The sequence below is a fragment of the Lithobates pipiens genome, unplaced genomic scaffold (assembly GCF_037356315.1).
Source record: "Lithobates pipiens isolate NorthernLeopardFrog02 unplaced genomic scaffold, aLitPip1_a1.2 Scaffold_18, whole genome shotgun sequence".
NCBI lineage: Eukaryota > Metazoa > Chordata > Amphibia > Anura > Ranidae > Lithobates > Lithobates pipiens.
The window spans coordinates 346616390-346633060 of NW_027507758.1; the positions used below are offsets into that span (position 1 = coordinate 346616390).

The 16671-nt window shown below is 44.0% G+C and overlaps 1 protein-coding gene across 1 annotated transcript in view; it reads left to right on the forward strand.

The window, feature by feature from the left end:
• The window catches only part of LMBRD1 (LMBR1 domain containing 1), a 340404-nt gene that overhangs the window by 188421 nt on the left and 135312 nt on the right, over positions 1 to 16671 (forward strand). Inside the window, exon 5 of the mRNA XM_077487418.1 lies at positions 5703 to 5770. Within this exon, the coding sequence (XP_077343544.1) occupies positions 5703 to 5770 (68 nt within the window). The remainder of the gene's footprint in view (positions 1 to 5702; positions 5771 to 16671) is intronic.

Consider the following 16671-nt stretch of genomic DNA (forward strand, 5'->3'; position numbering starts at 1 on the left):
GGCACTAACTGGCATTGGCAGGTGGCACTAACTGGCACTGGCAGGTGGCACAGATTGGCACTGGCAGGTGGCACTGATTGGCACTGGCAGGTGGCACTGATTGGCACTGGCAGGTAGCACTGCTTGGCACTGGCAGATGGCACTGGCAGATTGCATTGGCAGGTGGCACTGGATTGCACTGGCAGGTGGCACTAACTCATTGGCAGGTGGCACTGGATTGCACTGGCAGGTGGCATTGGATGGCACTGGCATTGGCAGGTGGCACTGGCGGGTAGCACTGGCAGGTTTCACGGCCGATAGTGTAACTGTGAAATTGAATGCTCCCTGCAGTGTTGCACTGTGTGAAACTGTATGGAGAGAGAGGAGCTGACAAATTCAGCATGATGTCAGAGGTGGCAGGACCCGGGTGGCCGGAACCTGGAAGCTATCCAGCCAATGATTGGGCCGCTTAAGAAAGGGGAGGGGGCTACATACACGTAGTCGGCCACCCAGATCCCATCCCATTGGCTGGTATTGGAAAGCTGGGTCCCGCCCACCCCGACATTCAGCCTCAATTTTGACAGCTCCTCTCTACACACAGTTTCACACACTGCAGCGCTGCTCTGCCAAAAGTGTGTGGAGAAGGGAGGAGGGATGTCCGAGGCTGCTGAGCTGCTCTCTTCCTGCTCCATCCAGACTACCAGACAGTGCTCTGTGTATGGAGGCACCAGACACAGACCAACAGAGGCACCTGTCATTGACAAAAACCCAGGTGCCTGGGCACAATTTCTAGTGGCGCCTGGGATTTGTGGAGCCCTGTGTGTGTGTGTGTATGTATGTATGTGTGTGTGTGTGTGTGTGTATGTGTGTGTATATGTGTGTGTGTGTGTGTATGTGTATGTGTATATATATATATATATATATATATATATTTATATATAATATATATATATATATATATATATATATATATAAATACTCGCATATGAATAAATGTGATATTGGGAAGTATTATTTGGTGTAGTCCAATATTAACCACTTTCAGACCGGACCATTTTGCTGGTTCAATGACCAGAGGTCTTTTTACAATTTGGCACTGCGCTGCTTTAACTGGTAATTGCGCGGTCATGCAATGTTGTACCCAAACAAAATTTGCGTCCTTTTCTTCCCACAAATAGAGCTTTCTTTTGATGGTATTTGATTGCCTCTGCGATTTTTATTTTTTGCGATATAAACGTATAAAAGACCGCAAATTTTGAAAAAAAAATGATATTTTCTACTTTTTGTTATTAGAAAAATCCAAATAAACTCAATTTTAGTCATACATTTAAGGCCAAAATGTATTCAGCCACATGTCTTTGGTAAAAAAAAAGTCAATAACTGTATATTTATTGGTTTGCGCAAAGTTGTCACATCTACAAACTAAGGTACGTTTTCTGGAATTTACGCAGCTTTTAGTTTACGACTGCCTATCTCATTTCTTGAGGTGCTAAAATGGCAGGGGCAGTACAAAACCCCCCCAAATGACCCCATTTTGGAAAGTAGACCCCCTAAGGAAATTGTTAAGTGGCATGTGAGCCCATTGAATCTTTATTTTTTTTGCCTCAAGCGATTGAATAATGACAAAAAAAAAAAAAATTTTTTTTTTACACCAAAGTTGTCACTAAATGATATATTGCTCACACATGCTATGGGCATATGTGAAATGACACCCCAAAATAAATTCTGCTGCTTCTCCTGAGTACGGGGATATCACATATGTGGGACTTTTTGGGAGCCTAGCCGCGTACGGGGCCCCGAAACCAAGCACCGCCTTCAGGCTTTCTAAGGGCGTAAATTTTTTGATTTCACTTCTCACTACCTATTACAGTTTTGAAGGCCATAAAATGCCAAGATGGCACAAAACCCCCACAAATGACCCCATTTTAGAAAGTAGACACCCCAAGCTATTTGCTGAGAGGCAGTTGAGTCCATGGAATATTTTATATTTTGCCACAAGTTGCGGGAAAATTACAAACTTTTTATTTTATTTTATTTTTTTCACAAAGTTGTCACTAAATGATTTATTGCTCATGCATGCCATGGGCATATGTGAAATGACACCCCAAAAATAAATTCTGCTGCTTCTCCTGAGTACGGGGATACCACATATATGTGGGACTTTTTTGGGAGCCTAGCCGCGTACGGGGCCCCGAAAACCAAGCACCGCCTTCAGGCTTTCTAAGGGCGTTACAGTTTTGAAGGCCATAAAAATGCCAAGATGGCACAAACCCCCCCCCCCCAAATGACCCCATTTTGGAAAGTAGACACCCCTAAATTTAGGGGTACACTAGTGAGACTAGGTAATAAATGGCGGGTGCCTGAAACTATTAAAAAAATAACTAACCAACCAGCGTCACCTGTAACAGTTATATGGTGATCACTGGTGAAAGGGTTAACTAGGGGGCAATCAGGGGGCTTTATGCGGTAGTATATGGGGGTCCCTGGCGCTATAAAAAGCTGCGGCGAACCTAAATACTTACCTGCCTAACTAGCCTCACCTGTGACACTAATACAGCGATCAGAAAAACGATCGCTTATTAGGCTGGGTTCACACTGGAGCGATGCGGGAACGCCACGAATCCGCGGCGGGTTCCCGCATCGCATGCCTCCCGGCGGCAGTTCACACTGCCCTATGCGAACTGCTGGGAGTGTCAGTGAAATGTTAATGACACCCCCAGATCAGTTCGCATATCGCAGTGCGATTTGCAAACTCTGATCGCATGGTGTGAACACCCATGCGATCCGATTCTGCTGCGGACCAAAAAAAGGGTCCCGTGCGAGTTTGCGGCGGGTGCGGCGCAAATTCAGCCATACTATCTGTATGGCTGAACTCGAATCGCACAGAGATTGGATGTGATTTGCACTGCAGTGCGGTGCGAATCACATCCGTTCTCATAAACCGCTGCAATGTGAACCCAGCCTTAGTGACACTGGCGACGGGGGGTGATCACGGGGTTAAACCTTTATTGGGGGGGTTAGGGGGGTACCTTAGAACTAAAGGGGGCTAACCCTAACTGCCCTAACAGTTATTACAGTCACAAATGACACCCGCCGGGTGATCAGGGGGTTAAACCTTTATTAGGTAATAAATGGCGGGTGCCCTGAAACTATAAAAAAAAACTAACCAACCAGCGTCACCTGTAACAGTTATATGGTGATCACTGGTGAAAGGGTTAACTAGGGGGCAATCAGGGGGCTTTATGCGGTAGTATATGGGGGTCCCTGGCGCTATAAAAAGCTGCGGCGAACCTAAATACCTACCTGCCTAACTAGCGTCACCTGTGACACTAATACAGCGATCAGAAAAATGATCGCTTATTAGGCTGGGTTCACACTGGAGCGATGCGGGAACGCCACAAATCCGCGGCGGGTTCCCGCATTGCATGCCTCCCGGCGGCAGTTCACACTGCCCTATGCGAACTGCTGGGAGTGTCAGTGAAATGTTACTGACACCCCCAGATCAGTTCGCATATCGCAGTGCGATCTGCAAACTCGGATCGCATGGTGTGAACACCCATGCGATCCGATTCTGCTGCGGACCAAAAAAAGGGTCCCGTGCGAATTTGCGGCGGGTGCGGCGGGTATTCAGCCATACTATCTGTATGGCTGAACTCGAATCGCACAGAGATCGGATGTGATTTGCACTGCAGTGCGGTGCGAATCACATCCGTTCTCATAAACCGCTGCAATGTGAACCCAGCCTTAGTGACACTGGCGACGGGGGTGATCACGGGTTTAAACCTTTATTGGGGGGGGGGTTAGGGGGGTACCCTAGAGCTAAAGGGGGGCTAACCCTAACTGCCCTAACAGTTATTACAGTCACAAATGACACCAATGCAAAAAAAAAAAGGAAATGCTATTGGTGTCACTGTGACTGGGGGGCAGGGGTGATGGGGGGGTGATCGGGGGGTGAAGGGGGGGGTGTGAGTGTGCCTGGCATGTTCTACTGTGAAGTGTCGTGTTGGTGCAACTCACCGATCCTCTCTCCCCGGTGCCGGAACGAAAAATACCGACACGGAGGAGAGATTACATCACTTCCTCTCCTGTGTTTACATTACAGGAGAGGAAGTGATGTCACGCCTCACTTCCATTCGTCAGGAGCGATCGAGAGGGGTGGCCATGAATGAATGGCCGCCCCTCATCCTGGATCGCTTCTGAATGAAAACCGACCGCCGCTGGCACCGGGGGGGCAGGGACGTACATGTACGCCCATATGCCTGCCCGTGCCATTCTGTCGACGTACATCGTCGTGCGGCGGTCGGCAAGTGGTTAAAGTTCATATAAATTTTGTTGTGTTTTTTTTTTTTTTTTTTTTTCCCTGTCACCTTTATGTGAATAATCAACCTTTGTGACCATGATTCCGCCACCTGCTTCGTGCTTGTAAAGCATGTAAATAAATCCTCCAAGTTGTTATAGTCCTCCTATATCTACTTTCCACTAGGGACCCTCCTAGTCATCTGGTCTGAATGGTAGGTTATTTCTCCTTTTAAAGTGAACTATAAAGTGTTTTAAGATCCTCCTCCTTCTTGGGTCCCTCTTCGGTGTTCTTGGGCCTCTCCCTCCTGTTGAGCGTGCCCCCCAGCAAGCAGCTTGCTATGGGGGCACCTGAGCTAAGCCCGACCCACCCCCTTTCTCTCTTTATTGGTTGACTGACTTTGACAGTAGCGTGGTCCAATGGTACCTTGCTACTGTCTCAGCCAATGAGGAGGGAAGTCACGGCAGCCAAGACACTCCTACAACATCGCTGGATCTAGAGGGACCTCAGGTAAGTATTTGGGGGGCTGCTGCACAAATGTCTTTTTATCCTAATGCATAAAGATAAACAAAACTTCTGCTTTACAATCGATTTAAGGATCCTTGTCTTGCCTCCGTTAGTTATACTTGCTCAGCTATTAGGGAATGTAAAAGAAATCCTCATCTCAGTAAGTAAACTGCAGTTCCTTGTTTGGCAAAAAGTGACACTCTTGTCACCTGTGTGGACAGCAGTTAGGTACTGAACCTCTTTCCCGGCCGGGTCTCTTCTGTCACTGCACAGGAGTCGCACACACATCTATTTCTACTTCCTGTACAGTGACCTGGCCTATACCTACCTATACCATTTATTTCTGTTCATGGATCGACTGAAGGAAGCTCTCTGTATGTCGGGAATGGGATTGGTGCAGGTCTTTCTGCAGTACTGTTGTGTGTGTGTTTTATTTTTTTTTATTTTTATTTTTTTTCACCCATTTAAGTAAGGTTTGGTAGTAGAAATATTCTCAAGATTTTGTATGTCACAAAATAAAACAAAAATGGCTGACAGTCTTTTCTTTCTTTAATGTGTGTAGCTTGGGCTATTAGTGCACCTTGAAGCATACACTTTATAGTTTTATTTTAAAGAAATGTCATTAGTACTTTTGATCTATTAGGACATTTTGAGATTGTTATTAGAATATGTTCCCAAACCACAAAAATAAAATGTGGACTCTTTGTAAATTCCGTTTGGTACTATTGTCATTTTCATATATGAATGAGTATAAGTCTTCATTCTGTATCTAATAATGGAATTTCATTACAGTGTAAGGTCACAGTAAGACTAAGATCTCCAAATAATTGCATGCTGTAAATTGACAATTTAATTATACTGTGCACTTAAATGGGCTTAGAATTACATGTTTTATATATTTTATTTCTGTATTTTACAGCAAATAAACAGTGCTCTCAAGTATACATGTGGATTCGTATTAGTGTGTGCATGTCTCCTCCTGGTTGGGTAAGTAGTTCATGCCGAGAGTGATGTTCAGTAACCAGTCAGTTTATTACCATGTACAATACTATATTCATACTTGACAAAAAGGATTGGCTAATGATCGGTAACTCAATATATCTGCTATAGATGATTTTGATTTTTATACATTTTTATATTGAACTCCTCTAAATGTATAGTGCAATAATTCAACACAAAATGATTGTACAATTGTTTAAACAATGTTTTATTACTATCATTACATTTGTTTGTGTCCGTTTTAATAAATACTCTAATATACACAAAAAACACTATGCAAACTGTTAGAAAAGCTGTATTTCATTTGTGAAAAATAAACTACCTGGTTGGTTGATTTTTCATCCTCTCTCCTGGTTGATGCATTTATTTTGATCTCTGTGGATGGGTGGTGGGGGGTGGGTCTATCCTGGTGGAGTCAGAGAAGCTCCTCTGGTAGACATGCCTTGAAACCTACACATATGTATGTATTCCCTGTGAAACTTAAAGCTCTGACAATTCAAAGTTACATGGGTTTAGTCAGTCCACCCTGGGATAGATTGTCTGCTTGACCAGAAGAGACTGATGTCTGTCCGCAGAGTTCAGCAGGGATGAGGCCATGCAGAGTAGAGCAAGGAAACAACTCAGTGGATGGAATGCAGCTCGCTCCATCTCCCAGAGCTGTAACCTAAAGAGCAATACAGGAGACAGTCTAGGACTCCATGCTGATGTCACATGTGATGTTTGTGGGGGGAACATAGCTAGGCGTTTTGGGACCGTCCTGCCCCTTTGTCAAGCTTACTATCCTAAAAGGGAAGCTATTAATTTATTTTCTTGCATCAGGGGACACAGAGCCATAGTACTTACTATATGGGTTATAGGGGCACTGATAGGTGATGGACACTGGCACGCCCTAAGGCAAGAAGTGTACTCCCTATATAAACCCTCCCACTACTGGGAGTCCTCAGTTTTTTTTCGCCAGTATCTAAGGTGTTGGTCACGAGTAAAGATATACTGTGCTGAGCTCCACTGGAAGCTTCCCTGCTGGGGCTAGCCATGCTGACCGGATCCGTTCTGATGTCCTTTCATGGGCTAAATGGATGGTACCCGGGCCTTGTGTCCGAAAAAACAAGTTTTTGCTTGCGAATGCTTCTCTTTAGTGAGCTGGACCCTGGTATCCAGTACTTTTTGGTAGTAAGGCCATAAAGTTTTTACTGGCAGGGTGCTGTCACGGGTTCAGGATTGTGGGTGACCTGAGGTTCCCCTGTTCCTGAAGGTTTCCTAAAGGTCTCTTGGCCCACCGTGAAGGGTGAAGATTGGGTTTTCATCTCGGATAACCCTGCTGCGAGGAAAAGGTAGGGAGATTTTCTCAGGAATTTCTCCTTCTGTGTATAATGCTGTCATGCCTGTGTGTCGCCACTGGGGGCTGTATTGAGCATTCACTGACCTGATGCTGGCAACAGCGCAGAAGCCTTTCATTTCTCCTCTCCTCCGGCCACAACAGATCCTCCGGTAAGAAAGGGGGGTCTGCTTCTCCTCCTGCGCCCCCAATATTGGTCCTTTTCCCCTTCGGGGGATTGATATAAAAGCAGTTTCCTTTTTGGAAAAAAAAGGGACAGAACGTGTGGCCGCTCAGCGGAGGATTTACCCCCCCTCCGTGCCTGCTGTTTTTACAGAAAGCCTGAGCCGCCGCTCGCGAGGGAAAACGCGTGGCAGATGCCGACCACACATGAGGAAGTGTTAAAGCGCTGTGTATGTGTAGCTGCTGCTGGCTGTGGAGGGACACATGAGGAGGATGGCTCGTTCTGGTTAGTGATGCAGGCATTTCCTTTTGTCGCATTATACTTTACCAGGCTAGGATTAATAGCAGCTAATGGCGCTAGACTATAGCCTAGCAGTGTACATTCTTTTGCTGGTAGTGCCTCTGCTTTATGCTTCAGACTGAGTGTTAATGAGACCAGAAACTCCTCTAAGGGTTCTAAAGGGGTCAATGGTTTTCACTATAAACTAAATCCATTTCCAAAAGAATGTCATCCTCTTCTGAGAGGGATGCAGCTGGTCAGATTGAGCCGTTAGGGGAAACTGTTATTGCATAAACACTTCAGTCCCTGTATATATCATACAAGAGGTTTTTTCTTCTACCATTTGTAATTTGGAAATTAGATTGATGCTATGAATTCTCTCCATAGTGGGGCTAAACATAGCAGATTCCCATCTAGTGCTCAGGACGCTCTTATTGAGGTGCAGGAGGCTGGGGATCAAGTAGATCTTCCCAAATATTTGGAAGATACTTATTTATCCTCTTCTGAGGCTCCTAATATGGAAGGCGTAGCATCACAAGACGGGTTGCTTGTCTACTCCCTTACCTTTTTGCTACTTGAGTCGCCAACAATTTTTTCTGGGAGAATGGTCTCTTCGCCCCGACATCTTCCTAGTGGTATGTCAGAGATGGGGTGTTCCGGACATGGACCTATTCATGTCCAGATTCAACAACAAGGTCAACAACTTTGTGTCGGGAACAAGGGATCCACTAGCAGGCGGAACAGACGCATTAGTCCTCCCATGGGATCAGTTTTTTTTATTGATCTGTGCATTTCCTCCAGTTCTACTTCCTTGCCTTCTCCACAGGATCAAGCAGGAACGAAAGGAGGGGATTCTGGTGGCCCCAGCGGGCCCCAGAAGATCTTGATTTACCAAGATTATAAAGATGGCAGTAGGAGTCGTTTGGCCATTATAGCCAGACCTTCTCGCACAAGGTCCGGTATTCCATCCTACCTTTATGGATGACAAATTTAACAGGTTTGACTGTTGAATCCCACTCTATAAAGGATTGTGGGTGATCTCCTTCAGGTAGTGTTTACTTTGATTAATGCCAGGAAGCCGGCTTCCAGAATCATTTACTATAGAGTCTAGAAAGCATATGTTTCTTGGTGGGGATCCAGGGGTTGGCACCCCAGGAAATATGTCATAGACAGGATGCTTGATTTCCTGCAAATGGGATCTGAAATTAAGTTGGCCTTCACTTCCATCAAGGGTTTAGATCCAGGCTTTGTCAGTGTTTCCTTCTAATGGCCTCTTGCTTCCCAATCTTGGTGCATAGCTTATTCAGTGGTTAACATGGATTAATCCCCCTATCAAGGCACCTCTAATCCTTGGAATTTGAATTTGGTCTTATTGGCTTTGCTGAATCAGCCGTTTGAGCAATTTTAGGAGAAATTCCCTTGGTTCTTTTTGACAAGAAAGATAATCTCTGCCATTTCTTCTGCTAGAAGAGTATCGGAACTAACAGCTCTGTCTTGTAAAGATCCATATTTGATCATGCATAAGGATGAGAAGGTTTTATGTCCTCATCCTGAATTCCAACCAAAAGTGGTAACAGGTTTTCATTTAAACCAAGATATTATTATTGTTTCTCCCCAGAGCCTCAATCTAGGGAAGAGAAGGCACTACATTCCCTTGATGTAGTAAGAGCGATCAGAACCTATTTAAAGGCGACTGCTCAGGTTTGCAAAACACATGTTCATGCTCAGATCTGTAAGGCCGCGACTTGGTCTTTGGTTCATACGTTTATCAGATTTTTTGTTTCAAAAAAGTTTCTTAAGAATTTCACAGTACAAGAATAGTATACACGCAGTAAATCATATAAACAGAGAAAAATTAAGAAAATACAGTTCGACTGAAGCATCAGCGTGATACAATCAAATTACAGTACAACATGTTACCTGGCTAGAGGACCAGGAGTGAGTGAATAGTTTAACCCTGTGCCATATGTTGTGCATGATTCGTGTGAGGAGGTCAGCACAAAAAAAAAAAAAAATAAGTATTCAAAATCCTAAGTATTATGTAGTCACACTAAACAGTCTCTCAGGACTATAGCCAGTAGACTAGTGTGATGTGTACCCTGTTCTACCGAAATTATCATCCTGAGGGTTTTCGTTCTTCTGTTAAGGATCAGGGATATATATGTTAGGGGCAAAAAATTCCCCATTCAAGTGTCCCCGGCATCCGTCCACTCCTATAGGGAACTCACTGTGAACGGGCGAGAACTGTCATACAGATAAAGAAACTCACAAGGAGACTTGATGTGGTCCAGTAGGTGGAGTGTCTATGCATGTTCCTTTTACTCATTAATACGTATTCCAACGTTTATGTGTGTCATAAGTGTAAGCCTATTTGAGGAAGGCATACTTGAGGATTGTTTGGCTTATTAAGAAGTAAATAGGAAAAGTGAAAGATTAGCCTCTGAGGGATGCCTCTTGTAAGAGAGGGAGTGGGGAAGGGACGTGTTTGGGAGACGGACCAAGTTGACGTCAGATGAAATGCAAAACGTGTTCCTACTTTAGGTTGGGAGTGAAGGAGTAATGGTGTTGTTTTTCATGGATTCTCTAAAATGTATCTAACAGGCACAAGTACCACTGAATTTTGCGTGTCTATCATGAGCTTGGTAAATAAGCCTTTCTATTTCTTCAATCCTATCAATCTGTTGGAACCATTCAGCAATAGTAGGGGGGATTGCATTTCTCCAATGTCTGAGAATGCATTGGGTGGCTGCATTGATCATATGTAATGCAAGTGACTTCCTGTAGGCTTGTTTCGGTAGTGGCGTGTGGTGCAGTAGATATTGGGCCAGGGAATATTCTGGGACATACGTAATTATTTTGATAATTTTGGCATGGACTTTTCCAGTATGGTTGAATCATTGGGCATTCCCACCATACATGTAAGAATGTTCCTGTGGCCGCGTTGCATCTCCAGCATGTCGATGGGACATCGGGAAATAGCTTGTGTACTTTATCAGGAGTACGATACCACCTTGAACAGATTTTATCTGTTTTCCTGCACCAAAACATTTATAGACCCTTTGCGTGTATGCTCAGAAATATTAGCTCAGTCATCGTTAGTAATGGTGGTCGATAGTTCGTTTTCCCAGAGCTGTTGTGGTTTTTTTTTTTATGTGGGGTGGTGTCTGAACTTAATAGTGCTGCAATTGTCGAGATTAGATGTATTCGACTGCAAAGTAGTTCAAAAGGGGTGAGCTCTCTATGCCAACGTGAACATGGTTTGGTTGAATTGAAAAAGTGCCTAAGTTGGAGATATTTAAAAAAAGGTAAGTGAAGTTCGGGAAATTTAGAAGCCATGGTGGCATGTGATAGTAGGATATCATTATCAAAGAATTGGTGTGCTCTATATGGGGTCCTATTCATTGTGTTTCTAGGATCATGCCCTCTGACATCTGGGGGGGAAGTCCGGGTTCATGGATAAGGGGGTCATTGGTCCATGTGACAGGTCAAGGTTCAGAGATCAGCAGGTTTTTTCAAACACGTGTAATGTGGAACCTATCAGAGGATGTGTGTAACAGGTTGTGGGGATCGCGTGTTTAGAGATCCATGGAAGATTAGAAGGTGGAACCTGAGCAATTCATGTTCGAGCGGAATCCAAGCTTTATCATTTTGATGTACATGAGAGTCCACTATTCTGGTAAGTAAGTTGGCGTTATAGTAATTATGGATATCCGGTAATCCTAAACCTCCATATTTTTTGTGGAGAATTAGTTTAGCCCAGCTCAGTCTTGGGGGGGCGGTGAAAAACCAAAGACATTTTCTGCACATACTTTTGTATACTTTAAAGAAGGAATTGGGGACTTCTATGGGGATAGTTTGTAACAGATACATCAATCTGGGAAGAACATTCATTTTCAGGATTACTATTCTGCCGAACCATGAAAAGGGACCTTTATGCCAATTTTGAAGATCATCCTGAATTTTAATGAGTGTGGGACTAAAATTCCGTTCATATAGCATTGATAAGTTGGTGGGGATTTTAAAAAATTCGGCATTGAGATACCACAGCTTCTGGCAGGGTGATGTTTAAGGCTTTAGATTTTTCGAAGTTTATTTTTAGATTGGAAATTATTCTAAAAGTGTCCAAATCCTTCAAGAGATTAGGGAGAGTGGTTATGGGATCGGATAGAAATAGCATAATATCATCCGTATATGCGGCAAGTTTAAATTGTTTGTTTTTGATATCGACCCTTTTGATGTTTGGGTTTTCTCTTAGCATGCGCAGGAGGGGTTCCAAGGTCAAAACAAAAATGATCGGGGAGAGAGGGCAGCCTTGGTGGGTTCCGTTGGCGATGGAGAAGGGCGTTCGATGGGTGGCCATTGACCCATATCCTTGCTGTAAGGACCGAGTACAGGACCATTATCATTTGTACAAATCGAGAGGGGAAGCCAAGGCGTTGTAACAAAAGCATCATATAATCCCATGCTACCCTGTTGAACGCCTTCTCCGCATCCAGTGATTGAAAAAAGCCCTTAGTTTGTTTTGTGGTTAACCAATGATGGATGTTCAAGGCTTTAATAGTATTGTCCCTGGCCTCCCTACCAGGGAGGAAACCAACTTGGTCAGTAGCTATCATGTTGGGAAGTATGGGCAGAATGCGATTTGCCAATATTTTAGCATATAGTTTAACATCTACATTGAGTAGAGAGATGGGGCGATAATTGGGGATCAACGTGCTATCTTTACCTTGTTTGGGGATCAGTGTGACGTGTGCTTCTAGGAGATCTGTGTTAGGCCGGGTGGACGTGGACGTTTTGAGAAACTGTGGTATCAGTAGGTCAGAAAAGGATTTGTAGTAGGCTGCCGACAGTCCGTCCAGGCCTGGACTTTTTCCCGCTTTTAGTTGTTTTATGGCAATAGTGGCTTCTTCCTTTGTTAGGGGCGCATCTAAGTTGGTCCTGTCGTTGGGGTCTAGAGGGGATGGGCAATATTTGGATAGAAAGTCCGTTATTCTTTTTTGTCTGTCTCGTGTAGGGTCGTTGGGCATCAATTGTGGCAGGTTATACAAGGAATGAAAGTAGGTCACAAAATGCTGTGCTTTAGTGTCAGAGTCGACTATCAGAGTTCCCCGAGGGCATTGTCATTTTATGTATGATGTGCATTGCTTTCTTTCTTTCGCTCTCGCTAATAGCTTACCAGCTTTATTGCCGAACTCATAAAAAAATTTTTGTGTTAATGCAAATTTACGTTTTTGCGTTTTCTGGAGCTCCTCCAATAGGTCTCCTCTGGCTTCGTTGAGACAGGCGTCTGCTAAAGTGTGCTTGTGAGCCTGTTCAAGAGATCGAATGCGTGCATAAAGTGTTTCAAGACGCGCCTTCCTAATTCTATTTCTCTTCGCCGCTAGGGATATAAGCATTCCCCGCACTAGGCATTTATGTGATGCCCATACAGATGCACTTGGTGTCTCTTCAGTGTTATTTTCTGTGAAGTAATGCAAAAGGCAATCGGCTATAGTTGTTTTGTTTTCCATATCCAGCAGCAATGAATCATCTAAATGCAAAATTGCAGACCTGGGACAAACCTGCGAGAGCTGAAGTGTTAAAGTTATCGGATTATGATCAGACAGGAGCATAGGTTCAATTGTGGCTTGTTCGAGAGACTGTATGTTGGCTTGTGTAATAAAGAAGTGGTCGATTCTGGAATATTTAGTGTGTGGAGGAGAGAAGAAGGTGTCGGGTGTAGTGTGAGTCAACGTTTGTAATTGTGATTTGATGTCCCGTAGTGCTCTATATTTCAGGCAAGATGATCCGTTGGAGGTATCGAGAGAGAGTGATAAAGGCACATTAAAATCTCCGCCCAGGATAAGAACCCCTGTTTGAAAGGAGTTGTGACATGGTATCTCGGAAAAAGGTCACTGGCCTATTTGGGGCATAAATATTCGCTATGGTGATGGGCCGATTTATATATATATATATATATATATATATATATATATATATATATATATATATATATATATATTCTTTAATGAATGTGTATCTACCCTGTGGGTCTGAGATTGTAATAGAGCAGTTTTTTGAGATCAATATAGAGACCCCTTTGGATTTCGCTTGATCATTCGTTGCATGGTAAACTGTGGCGTATTGATGATTTTGGAGTTTTGGAATGGCGTCAGTATGGAAGTGGGTCTCTTGTATCAGAGCTATGTGAGCTTTAGGTTTGTGTAGAGTGTACAGCAAATGGGATATTTTTTCTGGTGTGTTAAGGCTATGGATATTGATTGAGTAGAGCTTAGTTTCAGGTTTCAAACGTGTTTGAGGTGGTGCAGTGATGTTATTGGAGCCTGTGTCCCATCATGGTGGGAAAGGGGTGGAAAAGGAGGGGGGTAGTCAGGAGGGTAGTTGGGGAAGGGGTGGGGGGGTGTACAGGTTAGGCTTTAGATAAAGTGCTTTAAGTAAATGAGAAATGACTACCGATGAGGGGTGTGGTGTATACCACCTCCTCTAGTGGTGTGACAATCGGTGTGGTGCCGAGTGGACAAGGCGATCCCACACTAAACGGTATGCCCTCATGTGGGGGTTGGCGATTACTAAGCCTGGGTTTAGGACTTGCCAAGAGAATGTAAAGTAGGTGGCAATGCGGCTACCTAGGACAGACGAGATGGGTTTTGACTTAGTGAGGCATAATATCCCTGCAGAAAAAACAAAAATAATCTGAAATGTATGGCTGATGGTATCCAGCAACATGCTATTGGGAGGGATAGTTATCACATTTTAACTGACTTGGTATCGCCCTGTTGTACTGCAATCAAAGTAAGCCCTTGTATAAATTTGCTCAACCTGTGTTCCATATAATGCACGTTGGGGCACTTGGACAGGGAGCTTTCAGACTGACAGCATACAGATTAACCACTGTTAACTGATGGGAACCTAAACTGTAAAAAGTTCAATGCATTATAACCGTTCAGCGTAGATAAATTGAACCAAACAAAACACTGGTAACCCATTTTCTAGCCCTTTGAATACATCTACCTTACCCCTTCTGAGACTTTTACCACTGGTCATATCGTAAGTGTATATAGCTATTTGATAGTCAAGAAAACCCAGTCCTACACAATTGGGAAAGATATTCGTTGTTTGGGGGCCACCTCCGACCATAGTATGACTGAAGCCTAATCTTTGTAATCCAGCATTTAGGTGCCTCTGATTAACACTGGCTGTTCATGACCATCAGTTTGATGTTTTTCAACCAGAACAAAAACTGTTGCTGTGTCGTATAGATTGTGTGGAGCAGCCAAGCATCAGGAGTAGCTGCTGTGTGTGTAAGGACATAGAAGTTGCTGTATGTGAAGAACTAGTCTCAACAGAAGGCGGTCCATGGGCAGGCATCTCTTATTTCCGGAGTATGCATTCAGTCAGGACCCAAAAATTCTAAAAGGCATTGCAGCGGGTACAGATCAGTGTAATCGAGGTGGGACATCATTCTGATTACCGCACGGGGTGGGATGAGTGCAGAGATATCTTATGACACGTGTTTAAGTCCAAGTCAGTGTGCCGTCGGACACATGTCCCCTTACCTAGTGTCTCACTCAAGCAACTGAACAGAGGTATGACAGGTTCTATACGGTGCTTTTCAAGTGGGTGGCAATCAAGTGTCCCATAGCTTACTATGTGTGCCAAGTGGGTAATTAGAGCATTAGTACTACTAGCAGGACGGTGTGATGTTTATAGAGATTGTTGCTGCACTCTTGCCCCGAGATGTCTGTTAGTACTTACACTCTGTCGGTGCGGCTGTTTCATGTTCTGTCCGTTCCGGTTGCCCGTTGCTACTGGAGGAGTTAGTTGCACAGGCCAGAATCCACCATCAGTAATGACTCCCGCAATGAGCGACGGATGTGGGCGTGGCTGAAAGGGCAGTCACCAGGGAGACAGGACAAAGGTGTGGTTCAGTGCAACATCTCCGTTTGCCAAAGGTGTTCTGGGATGTTGATCAGATTTTATCAAATCAATATTAAAGGTCATGAGGATATTACCTTTGGGCGCAGTATACTGCAGGCTGCAGTATGAGTCCTCTGGTCTCCTGTTTTTTGTTGTCTTCCTCCCTTAAGTTGCCATTGCTATGGGACATCCCACATAGTAAGTACTATGGCTCTGTGTTCCCGATGTAAGAAAAGAAAACAGGATTTTTAAAACGGCTTACCTGTAAAATCCTTTTCTTTGATGTACATCAGGGGACACAGAGGTCCCTCCCTTCTTGGTATACACTTGTATTGCTTGGCTACAAAACTGAGGACTCCCAGTAGTGGGAGGGGTTATATAGGGAGTACACTTCTTGCCTTAGGGTGTGCCAGTGTCCATCACCTATCAGTGACCCTATAACCCACATAATTACTATGGCTCTGTGTCCCCTGATGTACATCAAAGAAAAGGATTTTTACAGGTAAGCTGTTTTAAAAATCATGTTTTTGTTGCGGGCTCTGCAGTGGAAACTATAGGACAGCAAACTCATATTGAATATTGTTAATTCAAATAAAGTGTATATGCAGTAATATGGATGGAAATTGGTTAATGTAATAAGAAAAAATATGTACGGTATGTGGGCAATGTAATTATAGGCCTGCTTGGTGCAGCTTACTCAGGATGGAAAAAAGTGCGTGCGTGTGTTTTCTCTATCTTTATATCTCTGTCTCTCTGTAGATATCTATATATTAATTGATATATAGCTCTAGATATATTGATATAGATTTATCCTCTATATACAGGGCTTAAAATGTTCTGAGCTACTAGCCAGGCCTCAAGGGTTACTTGCCACCAGTTGCCCTACCCTGCCTCACCCCTAACTGTGCTCCTAACTCCCCTAAACACACCCACATAAATTATCTAGTGAAATTACATTTTAAAATGTTTTATGCAGAATTAAGCAACTTTATCCATGCTCGACAATGCATCCTCACCTGTGCTAATCACTGCAGCCTCACCCATGTCCACCTTTGCAGCCTCACCCGTGTCCATTATGCAGGAAAGCAGAGGAGAGTAAGAGCATTGCCGGCCGAATGATAAGAGCGCAGAGGGAAATCGCTGGAACAGCTTTAATTTCAATTGCGATGTTCCCGCTGCTCGGTGCCCCATACA